General features: G+C 44.1%; 1 protein-coding gene across 1 annotated transcript in view; it reads left to right on the top strand.

Moving 5' to 3' along the window:
- Positions 1-6,065, top strand: part of LOC309569768 (uncharacterized protein) — a 91,398-nt gene extending 85,333 nt beyond the window's left edge. The window contains exon 5 of the mRNA XM_082275768.1: positions 5,922-6,065. Coding sequence (XP_082131894.1) covers positions 5,922-5,978 — 57 coding nt within the window. The 3' untranslated portion in view covers positions 5,979-6,065. The remainder of the gene's footprint in view (positions 1-5,921) is intronic.
- The last annotated feature ends 19,262 nt before the right edge of the window (positions 6,066-25,327 follow it).

Below are 25,327 nucleotides of genomic sequence, written 5' to 3'. Positions count from 1 at the left end.
TGTAAATATATATATATATATATATATATATATATATATATATATATATATATATATGTGTGTGTATACACACACACACACACACACACATATATATATATACAGACAAAGACAGACAGACTAACAGCACTGCTTGCCTGCACATTTCTCCTCTCTTGATGAATACACATGGATCTCTGCAGTCTCCTGTTATCTCCGCCCTCATCCAGCTCCCTCTAGCTCTGCAGCTCTCATTGGCTCTCCTATTACTCACCCCTCTTCCCTTGCTGGCAAACTCTCACGCGAGTGAGAGAGAGAGCTGTGCACGATGTCATTAGCCTAGGCTAAATACCAGACAAGAAAGAGGAAGTGGGCTGTATAAGGTATTTACTGGAAGAAAAAAATGTTTTACTATCCAAAGGTAAAACAACAAGGGCAGAAGATTTAATAGGAATAAAGATGGAAAAATGGCTGAAGGTCCGCTTTAAAGTGTTATCTGTCATTCCTTCCCGGCCCCATACTGGCAGAGTGGTCAGGAGTTCTAGAAGAAACAGGAAATTGTTTTTAAAAATTTAGATGGCATATCCATACAGCAAATACTGCATTTTGCTGCAGTGCAATGAATAGAGAAAAAATAGAGAAACTCAGAATGAACAGGCAGAATGCCCACAAATGCCATAGCAGCTCTACCACTGTTGATTGCCTTCTAGAGAAGGGGTCTCCAAAGTTTGCTGTACAAGGACCACATTGTATATTTTACAAATGTTGGCAGGCCAAAAACAAAAAAAAAAACAGTTTTATAAATAAATTAATTAAATTTAAATGAATGAATAAGCATGCTCCAAGAAATAACTTCCCATCAGAAGTCCCCCCTTCACATCATAGCCCCCCCCCCCTTACATCAGAAGCCCCCCTTCATATCAAATCCTCCTTACACATCAGAAGCCCTCTTCACATCAGAAACCCCCTTTCACAACATAGTCCCTCCTTCACATCAGAAGCCCCCTTTACACATCATAGTCCTCCCCCCCCTTAACATCAGAAGCCCCCTTACACACATGATGGCCCCTCCACATCAAAACCCCCTTTCACATCATAGTCCCTTCTTCACACCAGAAGCCCCCTTTCACATCATAGTCCCTTCTTCACACCAGAAGCCCCCTTTCACATCATAGTCCCTTCTTCACATCAGAACCCCCCTTTCACATCATAGTCCCTTCTTCACATCAGAACCCCCCTTTCACATCATAGTCCCTTCTTCACATCAGAAGCCCCCTTTCACATCATAGTCCCTTCTTCACATCAGAAGCCACCCCTTAAACATCAGAAGTCTCCCTTTACACATCATAGTCCTCTCTTCACATAAGAAGCCCCCCTTCACCTCAGAGCTCTCCTTATACATCAAAAGCCCCCCCCCCCTTCACACATTAGAAATCCCCCTTTCATATCATAGTCCTCCCTTCACATCAGAGACCTGCTTACACATCATAGTCCCCCCTTCACATCACAGTCCCGCCTTTACATCATAGTCCCCCTTCACATCACAGTCCCACCTTTACATCATAGTCCCCCCTTCACATCACAGTCCCACCTTTACATCAGAGTCCCCCCTTCACATCACAGTCCCGCCTTTACATCAGAGTCCCCCTTTCACATCAAAAATCCCCCCTTTCACATCAGAAGCCCCCCTTACACATCATAGTCCCCCCCTTAACATCAGAAGCCCCCTTACACACATGGCCCCTCCTTCACATCAGAAGCCCCCTTTTACATCATAGTCCCTTCTTCACATCAGAAGCCCCCCCTTAAACATCAGAAGTCTCCCTTTACACATCATAGTCCTCTCTTCACAAAAGAAGCCCCCCTTCACCTCAGAGCTCTCCTTATACATCAAAAGCCCCCCCCCCCCTTTTACACATTAAAAATCCTCCTTTCACATCATAGTCTTCCCTTCACATCGGAGCCCTGCTTACACATCATAGTCCCCCCTTCACATCAGAAGACCCCCTTCACATCACAGTCTCACCTTTATATCAGAGTTCCCCTTACACATCAAATATCCCCCCTTTCACATCATAGTGCCCCCTTCACAGAATTCCCCCTTAACATTAGAGACCCTTTTACACATCAGAACCCGCCTCCCAGACCAAAGCTTTCTTTCTACACATTTGAGTCCCCCTTTCACATCAGAGTCCTTAGTCCTCTTGTCCGACTCCTACCCTGCAATCTTCACCACAGTGGCAGTATGTCACAGGGCAGGAGGTGGAGCAGGTCTGGACAGAGAGCAGGTCCTCTTCTGAGTGCTGGGGTGGCCCTGGATGCAGCTGCCCTGAATTAGAGTCACATGCTTCTATAGTGCAGTTAGGCCAGCTGTCAGCAGCATAGTAATGAATGACACTATGAGGGTCATTTACTAAAACTGGAAAGTGCAAAATCTGGTGCAACTCTATATAGAAACCACTCAGCTCTCATAACTGAACAAGCTGAAGTTGGAAGGTGATTGGATACCATGCAAAATTGCACCAGATTCTGTGTGCACCAGTCTTAGTAAATCTCTCCTGGCTGCTAAGCATCATTGGTTGTCATAATGCTGGCAGTTGGCTTGCGTGCAGACTTGTATAAAGTATTCAAAATTTCTACTTGAGTAAAAGTACAAGTGCTCGATCAAAAAGTGACTTAAGTAGAAGTGGAAGTGCTCGCAGAAAAAGTTACTTAAGTAGAAGTACTAAAGTATTCAACATTTTTTTTACTTAAGTATTGCAAGTAGTTTTTCCAAAAAATTTGCTACTTAAGTACTAAAAGTAAAAAGTACCAGTAGTTTTGAAAAAAAAAATTCTACTCAAGTACTGAAAGTAGAAGTAGAAGTACTGTGTTATGTAGTTATTAAAGAAAGAAGTCAAAAGTTTGAACATCATATTGTTTTTTATTATTTCAAATGATTTATTCAAATGATTAACCTAAAGGACAATCACAATTCCTTAGGCTGTAACTTTTTGTAAACAAAAAACAGATAAAGTATGTCCCTCCCTTCCCCTTTTAAAACATCCACCTTTTAAAGCCAGGGGTGGTCTCCTTCCTGAGCTTCCTCACTCTCACAGCCAGGCAGATCACTTGAAGTTGAAGGGCCAGGGGTGGAAGGTGGTGTTTTTGGTTCGTCCATCTTTCAGCTGATCAAAAGGCAGAACAGCATGCGCAGTCTTCTTAATCGCGGTTTGATTTGATTTGCTCAATTGATGATGATGTGCCAGGCCAGCTTCATCAAACCTACAACGCTTAAAGTGAAAAATGCATCAAAAACTACTAACAAAGTGGCTGTGCTAAAAATGCTAATAAAGTGCCTGCAATTATATATATATATTATTCTTCTTGTATTCAAAATCATCGCCCACAGTATCAAAAATAAAGTGACATGTCTGTGCTAAATGCAGTGCAAATTATTCCAACAATGTAAATTTAATTCATATAAAATATATATGACAATACCACAATAAAATAAGTTGTGATTGTGAATAAGTTAGGTGCAAGTTTAAGTGTGTAAACTAAACTTTATAACGAAAAGTCCATAACTGAATTCCAGTGTGCAATCTAAGAAGTGCTTGTCACTTGCTGTCAGATGCTTCCACCTTTCTTCTGTGATCTGCTCAAGTAAAGTGGTGGACTGGATAGCCTCTCTCTCTGCCTCTCACCTTAGTAGCACTGGCACTGCACTGGTTCAAAAAGCTGTCTATATTATTTTCATTATAAGAACTTGTCAGAACATGCTTCCACCACCTGTCCTTCACACTAGTAGTGCTCATTTGCTTTGCTCAAGTCAAGTGCCACTGCCAGTGGCCACTGCAGTGCAGGCACAGCCGCACAGGCAGAGGCAGGCCGCAGGAAGCACAGGCACCACCACAACACTTATGGTCCATGGACCATGGATGGTCGGATAATCATCATAGCCGTCAGTCTCACTCTTCTTGGTTCAAAAAAGCCACCCATGACCCGTGTGTATATAATATATTAATATTTTATATTGATTATTTGATTCTCAAATGGCACATTTGCCATGGCAAGGATTAGGCCCTCTCCCCGGTCCACCTCACTCACCTCATAGAGAAGAAGATGAGATAACGAAGAAAATGCTCCGAGTCCTGCTCCCGCGTCCCGCGGCCCGTGTCACAACTCCTCTCAGTAAGGGCCCTAAGGGGTGGAGTCTGAGTGACACACAACACGTATAGAGGCGGAGACCTCGAGCGGGAAGACGGTAGCACGGCTCCTCCAGTTCGGTCTTAACTTGATGACCATGACAGTGATTCCGCGGGCCGCGGCGCGAGCGAGGCTGTGGGATTGATTGAATTGAGTTGTGCTGCCTACTGCTACACGCTACCTACTACTAAATTGTGAGTCAGTATATTTTATTTCATTTTTATATATAAAAGCGGTATTGTTGAGCACTACTAGCCACTAGATCTCCTGGCTGTCACTTTGTCACATGTTGGGGAATCACAGCGGCTCGGCTCCAGAAGTGGCGGGTGTCCCCGTCATCCTGCCAGGGCCGCCAAGAAGTTCATCACCTAATCTTAAATTATTAATATCTTATGAGGAGAGGACCTATGAGATTGAGAATTGAAATAATTAAATATATATGGCTTTTTGAACCAGTGCAGTCAATGCCAGTGCCACAGTGCCACCCAGACGCTATCCACCAGTGCCACCACCATTAAGTGTGTTGGTCGGTCACTCGAGCACTGAAGGAGGTGGAAGCATCTGACAAGTGAAGTCACACTTTAGATTTGCACACTGGAATTCATTTATGGACTTTTCGTTATAGATAGGTTTACACACTTCAACTTGTTGCACGCACCTGACCTAACTTATTTCATAACTTATTTTATTGTGATTTATTGTCATATTTTATATGAATTGAATTTACTGTTACATTGTGGGAATAATTATTTTCACTGCATTTAGGCTTTAGCACATTCATGTCACTTTATTTTTGATACTGTGTGGAGTGTGGGCAGGGCACACTGGGGGCAACAATGATATTATATTGATTGCACAGGCACTTTATTCGCACAGCCAAGTTGTGTTTGTTAGTAGTTTCTTGATGCACTTTAAGCGCTGTAGCACAATTTATTTGTTTGTTTCATATTTTCTTTTTATTGGAAAGATTTGGTATAGCAGCTTTTATTATACACAGCCTTTATTTTCGTATGCGCTGATTTACAAATGACATTATACACATTTTTTTGAGCTTTATGCAACCTGCCATCTACTGTTCTGGCAGTGGTAATTTTTTTAAAAGTAACGAGTAACTATGCAGCACAAAAAAAAAATACTTGAGTAGAAGTATCGAAATCATCGAAAAAATGTAGTGAAGTAAAAGTAGAAGTAGGAGAAAAAAATTCTACTCTAGGAAAGTACAGATACCGCATTTCGGTACTTAAGTACAGTACTTAAGTAGTTCTACTTCGTTACTATACATCTCTGCTTGCGTGCAGCATGGAAATGTGTGACACAAATACGGGATAAGTTGATGCAGGAGAGGCAACACCTTGTAGTGGGTTAGATATGGCCCACGGGCTGTAGTTCAGAGACCTCAGGTCTAGAGAATTGTACTATTCAAGGATACTTTCATATTTTCCATAGAAGATCTAAGCTAGACCAACAGTATTGGAAGTTACCAAGTAATTCCTATGTGGACTTCACTTTAAACTTTGTAATGTGTACGTTACTTGTTGCTGTACCTGAGAGTAATATAGTTGGCTTTAAAGGAAACCATTGGGTGGGTTCATAGTTCATTAGGGAACTGTACTCAAGTCTAGAGTAATGCTCAATGTAGACTCTACTTGGGGTCTGTATATTGATACAGGCTACCCACGAGAAGTCCTTATATGTGTTTTTTCATATTTTGACTACATGATCACCTTTAATGTATTGCTTTTTGCTTTGTGTAGGGTGAAATTGTTTATACGGAATTAAATCTTCACATGCTTAGTGAAAACCAAGAGTAAGAATACCCAACAGGCTCCAAGAACTTGTTCCGGGAACATACGAGTCCAAAATTTACTCTCTGTGGATTTGAAACCAAAGGACCTGGAGATTACTTATATCATTATTATATATTTTTTAATTTATTTTATTGTTTGTTTTCCACATTGTAAGATAAGTATTATTGCTAATATACACATAAAAAGAATATGAAGGATTAATTAACAATAAAGATATCTTTTAGATTTGGAAGTTGTTGCTCATAAAGGAGAGACTTAGAGCCAGTTCACACTGAGGTGATCCGACTTTGGACTGTGAAGTCGCGTGCACCGCGACTTCGGCGTGACTTGCAGGGACTTCACATAATGGAAGTCTATGCAAGTCGCACCCAGGTCGCCCCAAAGTAGTACAGGACCCTTTTTCTAAGTCGGAGTGACTTGTGTCGCTCCTATTAGAACGGGTCCTGTACTACTCAATGGACCGCGACCGACCGTGACTTGTCAGGCTGCCAAGTCGCTTGACAAGCCGCGCTATTCTGAATGGGCTCTTACAAGAATTGAATACAGTATTACAATTTTTATTATACACAGAGACATAATTAAAAGGACAATTGTTATTAGACACTTCTACATTTCCATAGAGATAAACAAACATTTTGTTGTACAGTTTTAAGCCTAATCTATGTGAGAGAGACAATAGAACAGGGGGTCTTCAAACTATGGCCCACCAGTTGTTCAGGAACTACAATTCCCATCATGCCTAGTCATGTCTGTGAATGTCAGAGTTTTACAATGCCTCATGGGATGTGTAGTTCCGTAATAGCTGTAGGGCTGTAGTTTGAGGATCCCTGCAATAGTACAAAGTACCCTGCATGGCCAAAAGAAAGTCACCACCTGGAATTAACTAAGCAAATAACTAAACTAAGCATGCAGTAAATATCCCATTGGATAGTTACTGCATGTGCCCAAAAAATGAGGTCAGCTGACTACCTGAATATACAGAATGATCAGGTTATTCCATCAATGGGTTTTTTCTTCCCTGATGGCACGGCATATTCCAAGATGACAATGCCAGGATTCATCGGGCTCAAACTGTGAAAGAGTGGTTCAGTGAGTATGAGACATCATTGTCACACATGGATTGGTCACCACAGAGTCCAGACTTGGCCTTGGTTATATGGCTTTTATTTATTTATTACATTATAGGGTGCCCTTCATTATACAATTTGATGAACTACAATATTGCCATCACCTGTCCCTTACCATGGCCATTGAGTCATCTATGGGTATATAGTTTACTTCATTGTACGGACAATTGCGCCGGCAGGGTTGCCGTCTGGCGCCGGGAGCTGCGAGGCACACGGGGGGGCCTCCCCCTTGCCTCTGACACGGGGATGTGGGCGGGTCTGCCCGCTGTGCATCGGCGTCACGCATCCCGTGCCGTTACGTGTGACGTCATCTCTTTGGCGCCACGGCGTCAGCACGCTTGTTGTACATCTGCACTACTTAACAGGGGGAGACCTTGGCGCCGCAGTCCGGGTTGGCTGTCGCCACCCGTGGTGTGGCGTCCTCTTCCCTCCTTGTGAGTGCTGACGTGACGATGGGAGCTGGTTGTGGCCGCTCATTTGGGTACTTTTTGAGGACATCTCCTTCGCTTTTCACCACTATCTTTTCCCTTTCCTCTTTCCCTGGTTGTTTTGTTTCTTCATCCTTCCTGGGTTTATACACACTACTATCGGGCCTATGTTCTACTCTCCCTGTGGCAATTGGTAATACTATGTATTCACTTCCAGCACATTTTTGAGTCTATCAACATTTATTGCACCCCTTATTCTATTATTATGGTCTATTCACATTCCTTGCAATAGAGGTTCCTGTCTTGGGATATGGCTCTCTGTATTGCTATAACATACATCTTATACTAGTACCAACCACCCATTTCTAATTTTTACACATATTATTTGTATGCAGTATCCACTGGAGAATGTTATCAATTTATGCCACTTATCCAACATACCGGGGTTCACTAGCTCCTTCCTTTGATGTCCTCTCGTCGTTCCCTACTGGCTACAGACTGGGCTCCCACAGCTCCCGGGTAGACGTTTTTCCCTGTTTGGACTGTTGCCCATATATTATATTATATTTACCTCATCATTAAGCTGTAAGTACAATGGGTGAAGCTGGCTCAAGTTGGGTTGATATATTCCTCCCTTACCTATGTTCTTATAGTTGTTACCATGTTTATCATATTATTGTCTATAAGGGGGATTTTTCTTCTCTCTTTGCAGTGACAAGGGATGCATCCGCTCCTGAAGAAGTGGAATTTACACCACGAAACGCGTAGAGCCTGTTATTATGCATTCCTTTTATTATTCGATTTACATAATACCGATATGGCTTTATATGCCCATTTTTAGCCATGGCTTCATCTGTTCAGGCCTTACTAGTTTTTCACGATTTTATATTTATGCTGTTTCAATTGTATTATTGTACTCAACATTTTACACATGTACCTATGCCTCTTGTGGATATTTGTACGGATGATGACAATCATCATTAAATTGTTGTTCTTTTTGCTACCTGGTTGTGCACCCATCTGTTTACCTACTTAAGCCATGTTATACACCCCAACCATTATGCACTTCATATAAAGTCCCACTTGTTCCCCTTCCTTTTTGTATTCCCTCAGTGCTAGGGCTGCTAGGCCTTCGGCTTTTTTTTAAATATTACCGTGTTATGGATTCGTCCACACTTTACCTGTTTCTACCATATGTTATACATATATGCCGATTGTCCTATGTACTTTTACCTACATTCCCCTCCCCCATTTGTCATATTCAGAACTTAACCCCATTGAGAATCTTTGGGATGTGCTGGAGAAGGCTTTGCGCAGGGGTCCGACTCTCCCATCATCAACACAAGATCTTGGTGAAAAATGAATGCAACACTGGATGGAAATAAATCTTTTGACATTGCAGAAGATTATTGAAACAATGCCACAGCGAATGCATGCCATAATCAAAGCCAATGAAATATAAGAGTGTGTGACCTCTTTTTTTGGTGGCAACTTTTTTTTTTTGGCCAGGCAGTGTATATTACATAGTTGGTAAGGTTGAATAAAAACACCAGTTCATCCAGTTCAACCTGTGAGTGTGTATTTATGTCTCTACCACCTCCCATATCCCTGTAAATTGTGTGCAATAAGATGCCCATCTAATAGTTTTTTTCAATCATTGATGCTTCCTGTCAAAACCACAGGTTGATGAAGGGAGTTCCACATCCTTATTGCTCTAACAGTAGAAAAAACCCTTACACTTTTTTAGGTTAAAACGCTTCTCGTCCAACTTCATTGAGAGACCACGTATCTTCTTGAGCTATCTGAGACTGATCAGTTTCCTCCCTATGCTGGAGTCACCTTTTAGATACTTGTAATCATCTTTTCTCCAGGGAGAATAAGTTTAATGTTTGTAGTTGTTCCTCATAACTGTGGTCTTACAGCCTCCTTACTTTGTTACCTTTCTATGGGCTTTCTCCAGTTCCAGCGCATCCAAAGTTCCAGCACATTCCTGTATAGCTACTGTCTGATCTCCAAGCCTATTTTCTCTTAGCAGTTCCTCAAAAACTCTTACCCAGGGCCATCCTAAATCCTGTTTTCCTCAAACCTCTTTGTTCCCTTAAGCCTTGTACACATGCAACTTCCGCCGACCGGTCGTCTGTCTTTTGTCCAGAGTGGTGTCTGTTGGTTGGAATGTGCCTAGACTGCAGACAAATTTTCCCATACGACAAAATTCTACTTCAGAAGTGATGTCATGTGTTGGATTGCTTTCTTTGTGTTCTTTCATCTCTGAGCATGCCTAGTCTTGCTCATAAGATTTTTCCCCATCGAAATCTGTACTAATGAGACGAAAATCGGATGTGTTTTGACGGTCGACAAAAATTATATAGCCTGCACACCAGGATTTTTTTGGCCGAAAAGTCGGAGTCGGTTGTCGGAAGCACCATACTAACAAGCTGAAAATCGGCAGATCGGTCGGACGAAATTTCCCGGCCGAATTTCTACTCGTGTGTACGGGGCTTTACTCCTCACTGCTTCCAGCTTTCTCTTTGTTATAGTAATTTACCGTAAAGCATATTTATACTTTTGCAGTCAACCTTGCTTCCATTCACACAACATACCATAAAACACCCTTTAGATGTTTCTGAGAAGGTGAGTCTCAATGGCTCTGTCCCTGCATGGGCTGGGGACTCGCTTAGCTATCCCTCATTACCATACATTCAGGAGGTGAATTTCTAAATCTTTAGGCTTTTGTTAGGACAGTATTCAAATCTAGTTTATAAGTGACAATGAAGAACTGCAAGCATGGTACAGAAAGTATTAATTATGTTACTCACGCAGCCCCTTCCTAAACATTACAAAGCAATTTGGCTGCAGAGTGGAAAAATGCTTTAGTGCCCCTTAACATTGTCAAAAGTCAATCCCACGTGAAAGACCCTCTCACCATATCAGACTACTTCTTTGATGGCTGCTGGCTTCAAAGCACATTTAAAAGCAACAATAAGGGGCTGCCAGTTGGCAACAAGTTTTCTCTCCAGTGTGTAGGCAGGAGCAATTTGTCTGCCTGCCAGTAGGTGGCGTTGTTTTCATTATGACATGGTAAAGGGAAGATCATAAGCAGGTGTTAGCTTCCCTTTTAGAGAAATCCTTCCTGTAATTATGTAAAGGGTAGAGAAAGTGTCCCTATAAATGCTAGCCCTGGGTGGGGTCCAAGTAGAGTGGGTATAGGAGCAGTTCATCCCTGTACAGCACCATGTAATTCAGCTAAGGAAGCGAGAGTGGAGGTGCCCAGCTGTGCAGTTTAAACAAGTGAAACAGATTAACTTTTCCTCAGAAGCAAGTGAAATCACCTTACCACCCCTCAGCTGTGGTTTTGTAGCTTGGTGCATAAAGGACTTGTGGCCTGGAACTGAGGAGCTGTGCGGTGAGCTGAATGTTCTGAATTGCTTATTATAGAATGTGGGGAAACGGCTAACCTGATAAATAGTGTCCTGCACTGATGTAATTACACTGCCAATAATGTGGCTTGCATATTGCTGGTGCTCTGCACTAAATACTCTGTCGGTGATACCTTGAAGATGCGATTCTGTGCTGGAGATATATGTGAGAAGTGTTGCAGTAAAGTGTTCAAAAGTATCTAAGCGCTAACATTCCTTTATTCTAAATACTAGGGCCTCTAGCCAGGGATGTCATGAGCGAGCCTTTGCCCAAGATGGTGGACCCAAGGACAGATATGTAGCGTCTCGATCCAGGAAGAAGCAGGGCAGGACCTGAGACAGCATGCCGCCAATTGCTGTCCAATCCAGGTCCCCTACAAGCATCTGAATGTCAATCATGGCATTCATCAACAGGCAATTCTTTGAAAAAAATCTCAATTTAATCACAAAAAGTAAAAATCCTCCCAAGATATACACAGGTTATGAACTGACTCCCTCCCACCTAGGTAACTAATCAAATAAGTATTCCTATATACTAATCTACTTGGAGTCTGTGAAGCCAAATGACCCGAAGGAGAAGCTTTATTTATCCCCACTGGGGACAGGGAGTGTTGAGAAATCTCTCCCAATGGGCAAAAATCTAAAACACATTCTTAGTAGAATGTGAAAAGGTTAGAAATCCTGACATCCGCAAACTGAGGAGAGCCAGAGCCCCATCCCCCATCATGTACACCTTCTACAGAGGCACCATCGAGAGCATTCTGACCAGCTGCATCACTGTGTGGTATGGCACCTGCAACGCGTCTTGCCGGAAGACTCTGCAGCGCATAGTGAGAGCAGCTGAGAAGATCATTGGTGTCTCTCTCCCCTCCCTTCAGGATATTTATGGAATCTGTCTCACTCGCAAAGCTTTATGCATTGCAGGTGATCCTACCCACCCGTTACACAGCTTCTTCAGTCGGCTGCCATCAGGGAGGAGACTGCGGAGTCTCCAGGCCAGGACCAGCAGACTGAAGGACAGCATTATCCATCAGGCTGTCAGGAAGCTGAACTTGCTTCGAACTTGCCCCTTTGTCCCTTTTCTGCCACAGGCACCACTGAACTATGCACCTCCCCTCCCCTAGATTCCATATCCCTAGGTCCTTCCACCCCCTCCTCCCACTAGCATTTGATGATCACTAGTCACTTTGGCAGCATTGGTCTGCTCATTACCTCATTCATCATGGAACTGAAGTCATTGGTCTGCATTTTATTTGCCATGTGCATTGCACTGTTTTTTTATTTAACCTTATTTTTATTTATTTTTTGGTGTTTTTAGATTTTTAGGCTGTATTGTTAGTGTTATCTGCATGCACCGGGGGTCTAAGAGTAATGTCATTTCAATTCTCTGTATGTATGTATTGTACATGTGGAAGAATTGACAATAAAGTAGCTTTGACTTTGACTTGACTTTGACTTATTTGTATTGCTGCCAGTATCTTCCTGGCCAACCACATGCCCCATTAATTCTACTGACATCACAGGGACAATAAGTAAAAGATGCCCTTTTCAATGGGGTCTTGTTAGTGCCCTTCTTTAGGTGTTCAGAAATGGCTCTTGAACCCACACATACACAGTATTACAAAAAGGGGCAAAACAATACAGCCAATATATAGATCAGATGTTAGGAGTGTTATTGGGGTAATTGATTTGGGAATACGAAGTCTGTAGGCACACTTCTCACCTATGTATAACTCCTTTTGAATTGTTTATATACCAAAAAAGCAATGAAGCCATTCATAAAACACAACATTTTTTTTCTTGACACTTGAGTAATGATTTATTTTGTAAATGGTTAGGGTATATCGATAGAACTTAGAGTTTACAATCGTAGTTGGGGGTAATTAACTAGGACATAAAAAGCCCAGGCACATCTCTCATCTCATTTTGACTTTGTGAGAATGGCACCCATTGTGAGAATGGCACCCATTGTGTGATAACCTCAAGAACCGAGGTGACAGACAGACATTCATACAAGGTGTTATTACAGGTACTGAGCAGGAAGAAAGGTTACATTTCATCAAAGTTAACTTCCTCCCATATTAGATATAATCACCGGTAAAACATATCCGAACCTAATAATAAAAATATATTGCATTACAGCATATCAATACTTAGATATGGTGGCTGCATTTTTTTTTTTTTTATTCTTTTTCTTTTTTTCCATGCTTTTTAAATTTATTTACAGCTGGTGATCTTGCCAGTAACACACTTTCTGTCCTAGGGTGACGACGCTCACTTACTGTACTGAATTAAAAGAAGGAGCAATGTCATCCTAGGACAGCACTACACAGTACCTCCCCTCTTCCCAACAATAAGTTTTGGGGGATAGTCCACAGTAGAAATGTGCAATTTGTTTCAAAATGTTTGTTTTTTGGGAGATTCGGATGTATCCAAATTTCCGACTCACAATAGTAAGACTCCGTTCACACTATGTCGGATCCGACTTCGGGGCGACCTGTGAAGTCGCGTGCAGCGTGACTTCGGCGCGACTTGCACGGACTTCATAAAATGAATGTCTATGCAAGTCGCTCCAGGTCGCCCCCCGAAGTAGTAGTGTCCATTCACACTGGTACGACATGTCAGGCGACTTGGTCAGCCTGACAAGTCGTGCACCGTCGCTCCCACTGTGTAGTACAGGAGCCGTTCTAATAGGAGCGACACAATTCGCTCTGACTTAGAAAAAGGGTCCTGTACTACTTGGGGGCGACTTGCATTGACTTCCATTATTTGAAGTCCGTGCAAGTCGTGCACGCGACTTCACAGGTCGCCCCCTAAGTCGGAGCGACCTAATGTGAATGGGGACTTACAGGACCCTTTTTCTAAGTCGGAGCGACTTGTGTTGCTCCTATTAGAACCGTTCCTGTACTACACTATGGGACGAGACGGACCGCGACTTGTCAGGCTGACCAAGTCGCGGTCCAAGTCGGATCAGTGTGAATGGGCTGTAAGGAATTTCAACTAATCCGAAAGAAATAATGAAATGAAATAACGTAACAATATAACAAATTTGAAGAATGTTAAAAAGGAATTCAAATTAGAATTTCTTTTTAACCACTTTAAGACCCGACGATTTTGCTGCTTAATGACCAGGCCCTATTTTGCGATTCGGGACTGCATTAATTTAATCGACTATTGCGCAAACGTGCGACGCTGTACCCAAACGAAATTGACGCCTTTTTTTTCCAAAAAATAGAGCTTTCTTTTGGTGGTATTTGATCACCTGTGCGATTTTTATTTTTTGCACTATAAACAAAAAAAAAAGTGACAATTTTGAAAAAAAAATATATATATTTTTCACATTTTGCTATATAACATTCCCAAAAAAAAAAAAAATTAAAAGTCAAAATTTTTTAACATTTTAGGCCAATTTGTTTTCTGCTACATATTTTTGGTAGAAAAAAAAATTGCAATAAGCCTATTTTGATTGGTTTGCGCAAAAGTTATTGCGTTTACTAACTACGGGAAAGATTTATGTCATTTTTTTATTGTTTTTTATAGTTTTTTTTACTAGTAATGGCGGCGATCTGCAATTTTTTGCGGGGCTGCGACATTGCGGCGGACAGATCGGACTAGCTAACATTTTTGACACTTTTGGGGGGACCAGTGACATTACTACAGTAATCAGTGCTACAAATATGCACTGTTAATGTAATAATGACACTGGCAGGGAAGGGGTTAACCCTATTGGTGACGAAGGGGTTAAATGTGACCCTATGTGTGATTCTTACTGTGGGGGGGGGGGGGGGCTTGTGAGATGATCACAGAGACATGTGATCCTATATAGCAGGTCACATGGTCTCTGTGATCATCTGAGGGAGAAGGACGGACGGCTGTGTTTACATCAGCCGACCGTCCTTCTCTGTCAGCAGGGAGAGATCGAGAGTGTCAGGCGGCAATCGGAGCCGCCTGACACTTGTGCCAGCCTATCCGCCGATGAGCGATCGCCCCCTAGCTCCTCCCGAGCAAGCACTGTACATGTACGCTGTTTTGCCTGGGAGAGCCGACCTGCCGCCGTAAGTGGTTAAAATGAATTATAAACATTTGAAAATAATTTGAATTTGAATCTATTCTTTGCTATTCTTATCATCCTCTTATTTAACTTTTAAACTACTGTATTTATTTATAAGTCATTTTCAAATTCGAAATGGAAACATATTGCAATAAATACAGTAAGGTCTAAAAGTTAAATAAGATGATAAGAATAGAAAAGAATAAAATAAATAAATAATAGAATAAATATAGCAGATGCAGCCGACGCAGATTCTGGTTCCTTATTGATGTCACGTCCGGCTTAGCGGTGGTTGCGTTCCACGCCCGCCTCATGGCACGATTCCAGATTGACTGATTGAACTACTTGTTTCCTTTGTTTACCCAAATGCACTATGTTGCCTACAATATTGTAAGTGCAATTTTAATGTTTCCATCAATAAATAGGGCTTTATTACATTATTGGAATCTTCTCTTCTCCCTTTACGAGCGCCAAGCTTTAAGATACCTGTGAGCTGATATCTTCCCACTTACCATTCAGCTTTATAGACCCACATGCAGTATTGCTAAGGGGTCCACGTCCTTTGGTAAGTGCATGCACAAGAGGGTGGTTGGCAAATTCCACTGCATGAGTTTGAGTCGTGAAGCACTTCAGCACTTTATTTGGATCAATTCTTCGGATTGCCCACCGAACATATATTTATACATTCTTATATGTTTTTGGACTTTCACTGAACACTTGCTTATCATTAATTTTTATCACATTTGTACCATGATTCACTGTTTTGCGCTGTTTTATGATTTAGAATTGATTACTAGTTTTTGAACAGCATCAATGGTGATTATTTATTAGGTACTCCTAGCGTGGGTTTGTTTGAGTTACAATATCTGTTTTCCTTAACAGCTATTTATATAATAAGAACACTTTACGGATTGCCAACCGTCCCACGCAAATATACTGCGGCAGGGCGGCTCGGCTGCGCAAAATCACATAGCACTACGTGATTTTGTGCACGCGGTCTCAAAGGCACGCACGCCGCCGGAGCCACGCTCCCGCTGTGTTTAGACTATGTTTTAGTATTTGGAAAGAAGACACTTTAACCTATCAGCATGTCTTTGGAGTATGGGAGGAAACCAAAGGACGCTGAGTAAATCCATGCAAGCACAAGGAGAACATGCAAATTTATTTAGGCAAAGAAGTGTAATATGTCAAAGCAACCAATCACAACTGTTCTGTACTCTTTTTTGCACTTTTTGTTCTGATAAGTTAGTAAATAAGACAGCAGTTGCATTATTCTATTAAATACTTGTAATTCATTTGCACTAATCATCAAAGTGTATGTAATGGTGAACATTTTTGTTTTAGTTTTGGATAAAGTAAGGAATGATTTGAACACCTGTTAAGTTTTTATACATTTGAAGTTCATTTATTATTAGTCAATACAAAAGAAAAAAGAAACTCACAATACTCCAACAATTTCACATAATAATTCTAAATCATACTAAATCAGACAACACAAAACAAAAAAAAAAAACAACTCCCTCTACAAAGCCAATTCTGCTTCATCATCCTGTAAGCTCTTATATATATTTAAAGACCTAAAATGAACCCACGGTTCCCACAGCTTTTTAAATCCTCCAATATTCTCACTAGCTACCGCAGCTAATTCTTCCAGATCATGAATTTAATTCACAGCTCCCACCCATTCCCCCAATGTAGGTGTTCTAGTCGACTTCCAATATTTAGGAATAATAGATTTGGAGCCATTCAGTAAATGCCTCACCAATGACTTCTTATACTCGCTCAGTGACCAGTTCATTATATTCAGAAGACAGCATTCAGGGGTAAAATCAACCGTGGTGTTAGTGATAAGTTGGATCTGACTCAACAATTCTTTCCAAAATGTTTGTATATTGACACAGCTCCACCATATGTGTACCATCGTACCCCTATTCTCACCGCACCTCCAACAGGCATCTGATATTCCTGGAAACCACGCATGTAACTTAACGGGGTATAATACCAAATAGTCGAGTAGGGGCGTGGCTTGGCACCGGACTCGAATGGCCGCTTGTTAGCTCGGCTCCGTGCACTGGGGATCTATAACTTGCTTTTACGGGTGCCTACAGCCTTCCTATTATGCTGAGATCAGGTCGCAGTGCTTCAGCCAGCCGGGCGATGCCTGACCAAGAAACCCAACTCACGGGAAACATCCCTGCTATCTTCCGGATCCAGAAGAATGGCGGGCGTGCGGCCTCCCCGGCTCCCGCGCCCAGCTCTCCCAAGGCGCTCTCCTCCACTTCCACTGGGTCTCAAGCCCTGCCGACTGCAGCGGTACCTCTCCCGAGCCTAACGGATCTCCAAAATGTTGCAGCCGATATCAAGTCAACCCTGGGATCCGCCATCTCAGAACTTGCGGCGGAACTTCGCTCTGTGACTGCCAGACTAGATGCCACAGAGAAGGCCTCAACCACCCACGCGGCCGCCATTAAACAACTCCAGAGGGGCTCGGGCTTGTATACATCCCACCTCATAGAAATCAACCGCCACCTGGAGGATCTAGATAACCGGGGTAGGCGGCATAATATCCGGCTACGGGGCCTCCCCGAATCTGTGGAACCCCCTGACCTGACCACCACATTGACCACAATTTTCAATGATCTTCTTGAGAGGCCGGCCGAGACCCCGATCGATTTTGAAAGGGCGCATCGGGCCCTTTGCCCGCGGGCGGGCGACTCTGACCCTCCTCGTGATGTTATCTGCTGCCTGGTGAGCTACCCCCTTAAGGAAGCCATTCTCCGGAAAGCAAGGAACCGAGATCGAATACAGCATGAGGGGTCGGAGCTAAAGTTCTTTCAAGACCTCTCGCCCATTACTCTGCAAAACCGCAGAGCCCTGCGACCCTTGTTGGAAGCACTTCGTACAAGAGGTATCACCTACAGATGGCGCTTCCCTTTCTGCCTCTTTGCCACCTTCCGAGGCAGATCCGCATCTTTGAAAGTTCCAGATGACATACCTGCTTTTTGTGATGCCTTCGAGATTCCAGTGATGGACTTGCCAGACTGGTATGGCGAGTTCTATGCCCCGGACCCCTGGATTTCGGTTACTGCGTCTGCCACCCCTAAAGCACAGAGGAGCCGACAACGCAGACGTTGCCATTCTCAACACGATGCGACCCCTATGCGCTCCAAAGAGGACCGCCGTTCGAGTCCTCTCCGCTCTCCAGCCCATCATCGGGAGAAGCTGAACCTCTGACTCCCCCGCAAGATTGCTGATGCCTGTCTGCTGTTTTGGTAAAGGTACTCCTGCCCTCTCCCCCCCTCCTGCTCCTGCCTGTGTGATTCCCGTTTGCCCCCTTATCCCGGTCCTCTCCATTGCGGACTTCTCCGACTAAATCCTGCAGTCACTATTGGCCCTTCTGCTTTGGAGCTTAATCCCAGCCGGCAGCTGGCACCTGATGGAACTGACTGTCTCCCAAGCTCCGGTCTTCATATCCATCTCCCCCCTCCATGTTTCTCCGGCCCCTTCCATGTCCCATGTAAGGAACTGTCACCATCCCTGGACCCTCTCACTATCCCCCCTCCCTTTTTACTCTCCTTTTCCCCTTGATTCTCCGCAGGTCTTCTCGACAGTTTAAGCCCCTCTGCAGATCCGGAACTATGGGACTGAACAATCCTATCCCGCAACCTACGGTGATTTTCAACCATGTCCTCCGGATATCGTACGTCATCCACCACTTGCAACGAAAGGTTTTTTCTCTGCACTCATCTTTCAGTTGTTTATTGTCTCACCTAACTGCCGATTTCGTATTTGCTCTTGTTCAGAGTATATAGTAGGATGACTGATACTCGATTGTATTGTGGGGGGAAGGTGAGCCGACCAACCCCGCTCGATTTATACCCTGACAGGAGCACTCTTAAGTGTCATAGGGTAACTGTGAAGCTGTGTAATACACCATTGACACATGTAGGATAAGGAATGACAGTAGATCCGGGACTCCCTGCCGTTAGCTCCCTCACGTCCCTCCCCATCCTGCTCCTGTACCTACACATAACCACCGTGCCTCTCCCCCAACTCCCCTCCCGTCCATCCCCTCCTCTCTTTCCATGATCATCCCCCCCCCCCCCTAAGCATTCCTGCTCCTCCTGCCCGACTGATATAGCCTCCTATGTTGACCTCACCCTCCCCCTGGGTACCCACACCCCTCCCTCCTTGTCTACCCCTGTCTAACCATATGTGGGTTCGCATGGATGTACCCCCCCCAGACTGCTACCCCAAGACTGCCCTTGCCTTCCCCTTCAGATCACCATTTCCCCTGTACTGTATGAGAATAGACGGGAGGACTGGACTAGATTGGGCTGGTTATACCTTGTGTTAATTTAATACTTGCTTGTTTAATATGCAGACATGCCACGATATTGACTTTACTGTTTACCGTTTTATGATACAATCTCATCGTTCCGGTTACTGCTGCCTAATTTCCTATGTTATGTCGTACCACACTTAATTTGATTATAATTGCAATACATGCAACTGTTCACCCGGACTGATCTTGATATTAATATTATTATTTATCACTCCTTTCATTATAACACTATTTCACTAATATGTTTAGTGACCCTCTTAGCCATTTAGTATGAGGCACCTACTACCATTTATCATACTTGCTCTGCTGATCCCCAGTGCAGAGCCGCCCTGTGCCTGATTTGGGACCGTTCCCAGACTATAGTTCCTCACCTCAACGACAGTTTTCAACTGTTGTTGACCCGTGACACTTTGTGTCTTTCCCCCCTACTCCTCCTCTAGCGGTAGTTTAATTCAAATTGCTGATTGAGGTCGACTAGGGGACTTCTACCTACCCTCCTCATCCTTGTGTTTTTTCCCTGGCCCTCCTTTCCCCTCCCTTCTCTTTCTGCCTGCCTCTCCCTTTTCTGATTTTTTTCCTTTTTCTACCCTTTTTTCTCTTGTTCCCCTATTTATTTTTGTTCCCTCATCTCTCCCCCCTTCCACTTTTTCCCGTTCCCTTCTATTCTTCTCCCCCTTCCCTCCCATTCTCCCCTTTTTCCATTTCCCTTCTCCTAATCCCTGAATCAGTTCTTTTCTTGAGTCGACGCCATCATGCCTGATTCGGAAGTAATCAACACGCAGCGCACTTTCAAGATTCTCTCATCCAATGCTCAGGGTCTAAACATTCCCGAAAAGCGCTCACAATTTTTAGCTGAAGCCCTAAGATTACGGGCCCAAATTCTACTTGTGCAGGAAACTCATTTCAGAACAGGTGATCCGCTTTCCTTTTCTAATAAACATTTCCCCACCACGTTTCACGCCACGTCTGAAGGCTCCAAGTCATGTGGAGTCTCTATTCTGCTCTCCAAACAAGTTGACTTCCAGCCTTTAGATGTTAGAGCGGATCCTGAGGGCAGGTTCCTTTTTGTTAAGGGCCGCCTCAACACCCGTCCAGTAACCCTGGCCAATATCTACGCACCAAATAATAAACAAGTTCCTTTTTTTCGAACAGTATGCCAAGAACTCGCAGACTTTACTGCGGGTCTCTTAATACTTGGAGGTGATTTTAACGTTCCTCTTAATCCCCTCCTAGACTCCTCGACTAATGCCTCCGTGTTACCATTCCGAGCACTACGTCAAATCCGCCTTCAGCTCCGGTCTTTACATCTCCATGACTCCTGGAGAACACTTTTCCCTAATGATAGGGATTACACCTTCTTCTCCGCCCCCCACTCGAAGTTCTCGAGGATTGATTACATTTTTCTCTCTCAGCCAGACCTGCAATTTCTTTCTGATGCCTCCATTGAGCCGAGGGTCCTTTCGGACCATAGTCCTATAACTATGACTCTTCGATTCCCTGAACGCATTACGAGGACTAAAATGTGGAGATTGAACCCCTCTCTTCTTAAAGATGGAGTAGTTCTTTCCAGTTTGACCTCTAAACTTAAAGAATACTTTGAACTCAATGATACTCCCGATACCGGACCCCTGGTTCAATGGGAGGCTCACAAGTGTGTGATTAGAGGCGAGTTTCTAGCTATAGCTGCATCCCTGAAAAAAACACACCAACGCGAACTGCAGGATCTCTACTCCCGACTGACTACCCTTGAGACGTTATACAAATGGTCCCTCGCTCAATCTGCTGCGCCAGAGCTCCTTGAGATCCGCACGCGCCTGAAGGACCTACTAGGTCTACAGGCGCATCGGAGGCTGGTATTAAGCCGAAAAGTGTTTTATGAACGCGGAAATAAGAGTGGTCGCCTCTTGGCCCGGGCCACCCGTGCCAAGACTGGCCTTTCCTTGATCCACACGATCAGAGATTCCTCTGGCTCCCTCCACTCCTCTAATGTGGATATCGCTCGCCAATTCGAGGAATTCTATAAGGACCTATACAATCTCTCCTCCACCCCAGACAGCCCTTCTCAGATTGCCTCAAGGAAAACCCAACTCGAGAATTTTTTCTCTTCCCATGGCATGTCTCCCCTCTCTGCTCAAGATGTCGAGGCTCTTGAATCTCCCATCACCACAGAGGAGCTCTCTAGGGCTCTCCGCGAGATGAAACCGGGTAAGGCGCCTGGACCAGACGGGCTCCCTCTCCTTTACTATCGGGCTTTTGCAGACATACTTAAGCCTCACTTTGTTAGAGCTTTCGGGAGTTTGGCGGAATCCCAACACCATTCCACATCACTACTAGAGGCATATATCACAGTCATCCCGAAGGAAGGAAAGGACGATACGCTTGTTTCTAGTTACCGTCTCTTTTAAATGTGGACGCCAAACTCTATGCAAAAATTCTAGCGAACCGTCTTGTCCCGCTCCTTCCTTCCCTGGTCTCTTTAGACCAAGTTGGTTTCATCCCGGGGAGGGAGGCGCGGGACAACACTACTAGGGCATTGAATATCCACCATTGGCTTACTTCCCGCAACTTCCCCGGGTTTTTTCTTTCCCTAGACGCAGAGAAGGCGTGGGACTATCTTTTATCCATGCTGGCATCTATAGGATTGCAAGAGAGAATGATACTGAGCATACGTGCAATGTACACCAATCAGATAGCCCGAGTGCGGGTCAATGGCCACCTGTCGGACGCCTTCCACCTTTCCAATGGTACGCGTCAGGGTTGTCCCCTGTCCCCCATCCTCTTTGTACTCTCCCTGGAACCCTTCTTAAATATGCTCCGCTCAAACCCAAATGTCCGCGGGATCCCAGTAGGCGATACCACCCACAAAGTGGCCGCCTTCGCGGATGATATGTTGCTTTTCCTCTCCCAACCACACGTCTCTATACCCAACCTACTACAAGACCTAACACTTTTCCGCTCCCTTTCGAACCTAAAAATAAACTACTCTAAGTCCATGGCCCTAAACGTCACCCTCCCTGCTCCAGATATGGAAAGATGCAAGGCCAACTTTCCTTTTCTTTGGGCGCCAGTGTCCATTCCTTACCTGGGCATTCATATACCTCATCGCCTTGAATCCCTCTTTGACACGAATTACAGGCCTTTGCTCTCATCTATATGCCGCGATTTGCGGACCTGGAAGAATCTACGCATTTCATGGTTTGGCAGAGCTGCTCTGCTCAAGATGTCCATCCTCCCTAGGCTCCTATATCTTTTTCAGGCAGCTCCCATTCATCTTCCGTCATCATTCTTCTCGACTCTCCGGGCTAGCAGTTCTCAATTTCTATGGGATGGGAAACCTCCCAGGATCAAATTTTCCAGTCTATCGGCCCCGAAGCACAAAGGGGGTTTGGGCATCCCCGAGCTACAAAACTATCATAAGGCCTGCATCCTGACCAGACTTCTGGACTGGAATCTCCACTCCTCTTGTAAAGCGGTTGTTACTCTTGAGAACACCTTCTCTGAGATCCCGCTTCACCTCTTGGCTTGGATGCCCCTCTCCTCGGTCTCTCCGTCCCTTAAACGCCATCCTCTAATTGGCCCACCACTTCTGGCCCACGATAGGTGGAGGAAGAAACTCCAGATCAACCCGCAAGCTGGGCCCCTGACTTCTTTGAGGATGAACCCCGCTTTTCCACCTGGCAATTCACTGAACTTTCTACGACACGGCTGGACCCATCAAGAAATATTGGCCCATTTATTCTTTAAAGATGGGAATCTCCTGTCCTGGGAGGAGATTAACCGGTCCGTGGCCCCTTACACTCTCCCACTTTGGTCCTACTTCCAGATACGTCATTTTCTCTCCACGTCAGCCGCCTCGGGGGAATGGTCAAGACCCCCGACTCCCCTAGAAGCTATTTGTAACCGAGCCAGACCCCAACGTCACCTGATTTCTGAACTTTATGGTCACCTACTCGATGCCCCTTCGGTGTCCCTGGCCCCCTTTGCACAAGCTTGGTCCCGTGACCTCCAAATTTCTCTTTCTGAGAAGGACTGGGAAATCATATGCCGTTCTGTCCATCGGGCCTCTGTCAATGTTACAACCCAAGAGAATGGGTATAAAATCCTAACACGATGGTATAGAACACCAGACAGAATTCACAAATTCCAACCAGGTGTTTCTGACACCTGCTGGAGGTGCCAGAGTGAACCCGGCACCATGCTTCATATCTGGTGGAATTGTGCCATCATTCGGCCCTTTTGGGAGATGATCCACAGATTAATACGTGAGGTCACGTCCTGTGATCTTCTCCTAACTCCTGGTCATTTCCTTCTTAACCATACCCCAGATACACACAAAGCTCGCAAGCCAATTCTCGCCCGTCATATGCTAAACGCTGCCAAGCTGTGCCTACCTTGTCACTGGAAATCGACCTCCATTCCATCGTCTAGGGAGTGGTTTCTTAGACTCAATGGAATTGAGGAAATGGAGGAACTAATTAGCATTTCTAATGACCAAATCCACAACTTCTCAGCCCAATGGATAGATTGGATCCGGTTCAAACACACTTCTACATACAAAACCATTATGGGGACTGGGAGCCCACCACCGTGAACTCGAGTAATATACCGAGGCTTGAGGCCACTTCCGTGTCCTACTCTGGTCTCTACACCCATTGTAATGCTGATCGCTGATTGCTGCTGATCATGTATCATCCTGCTCTCCTTTCTTCCTATCCTTCCCGACCCCGCTACTTTTATTCCCTTTATTCCCCTTCCTCTTTCCCCCCTATTTCCACTTCTTTATCTTTTTTGTGTTCTCTTTTTTTTTTTTCTAGCCCCATCCCCCTCTTTCCCTTCCTATCTTCCCTGCCCAATCTGTTGTGTGTCCCCTTTATCCAGTTGCAACGACCTTCCGTTTCATACCCAGTGGGTCCTTGCCTAGTCTTTGGCCGAATACAACTCTTACTCTACATACAACCTGGCTACCGATACCCAGTATTTGTTGCCGCTGTGGCACATGATCCCTTTTCCTTGCATGCCCTCAGTTAGACGGGTTCCCCACGTTAATGAGACCCTCGTCTCACAGGTTATGATAATCACATGGCCATATCTTGTATGTTTATTATTCTTCTGCCCTCACCCGCTATGAACATATTGTTGTATATCCTAGTCGTTATTGCTACGTTATGCTACTATGTGATTACTATATCACCTTTCTGTACACATTTCATGTAGCTGTTCTCATGTACTGTGTATATTTTGTATGTTTTCTACTTAAAATCTTAATAAAAATTTATTATGGAAAAAAAATAAAATAATACCAAATAGTCTAAATTTTGTATGCCATCTCCTGGATATTAGAGCTGATCAAGCATTGGTGCGCCATAGTACAAGCGGTAGACCACTGGGTGTCAGAAAATGTTGTTTGTAACGCTGATTCCCACTCCTTCCTATATTTAGAACCTAGCTCCAAGCCATGCATTTGTATCCAACCATACAATTTAGATGTTGATTTCTCTACCGGGTTTCCCTTAAAACATATAGTCTTGAATTGTGTCAGTTGTCTCGAAAAATTTGACCGATTAATTGAGCTGCCAACATAACTATGCAGTCGAAGATATTGCTAATATGTAAACTGGCTACCAAATACCTTGGATCGCAGCTGGGTGTATGGCCTAAGTCTTCCTGCCTCCATGCAATGATATACCGTCAAGGGCATTGTCGGTTCTCCGCCACTGGGCACAGCCACCTTGTTATTTTCTGCTCACTCCATCTTATACTCCAATGGAGTTAACGGGCCTGGAAGGGAGGCCAAATTATAATACTTAGCCACCTTATGGAATATCGCTAAAGTGGGTCCAATGGTTGGGTGTGTTCTAGCATTAGTCGGATACGATTTATATGGGATCCATGCAAGAAATCTAAGTGGAAATTTAATTTGCAAGTTTTCCATGTTCACCCAATCTTTACATTTAAAGTGGCAATTCCAATCAATGACCCTTACTA

The sequence above is a fragment of the Pelophylax lessonae genome, assembly GCF_965119305.1.
Source record: "Pelophylax lessonae genome assembly, chromosome: 13".
NCBI lineage: Eukaryota > Metazoa > Chordata > Amphibia > Anura > Ranidae > Pelophylax > Pelophylax lessonae.
Note: the sequence above shows the minus strand (reverse complement) of the source record. Positions and strands in the feature narration are given on the sequence as shown.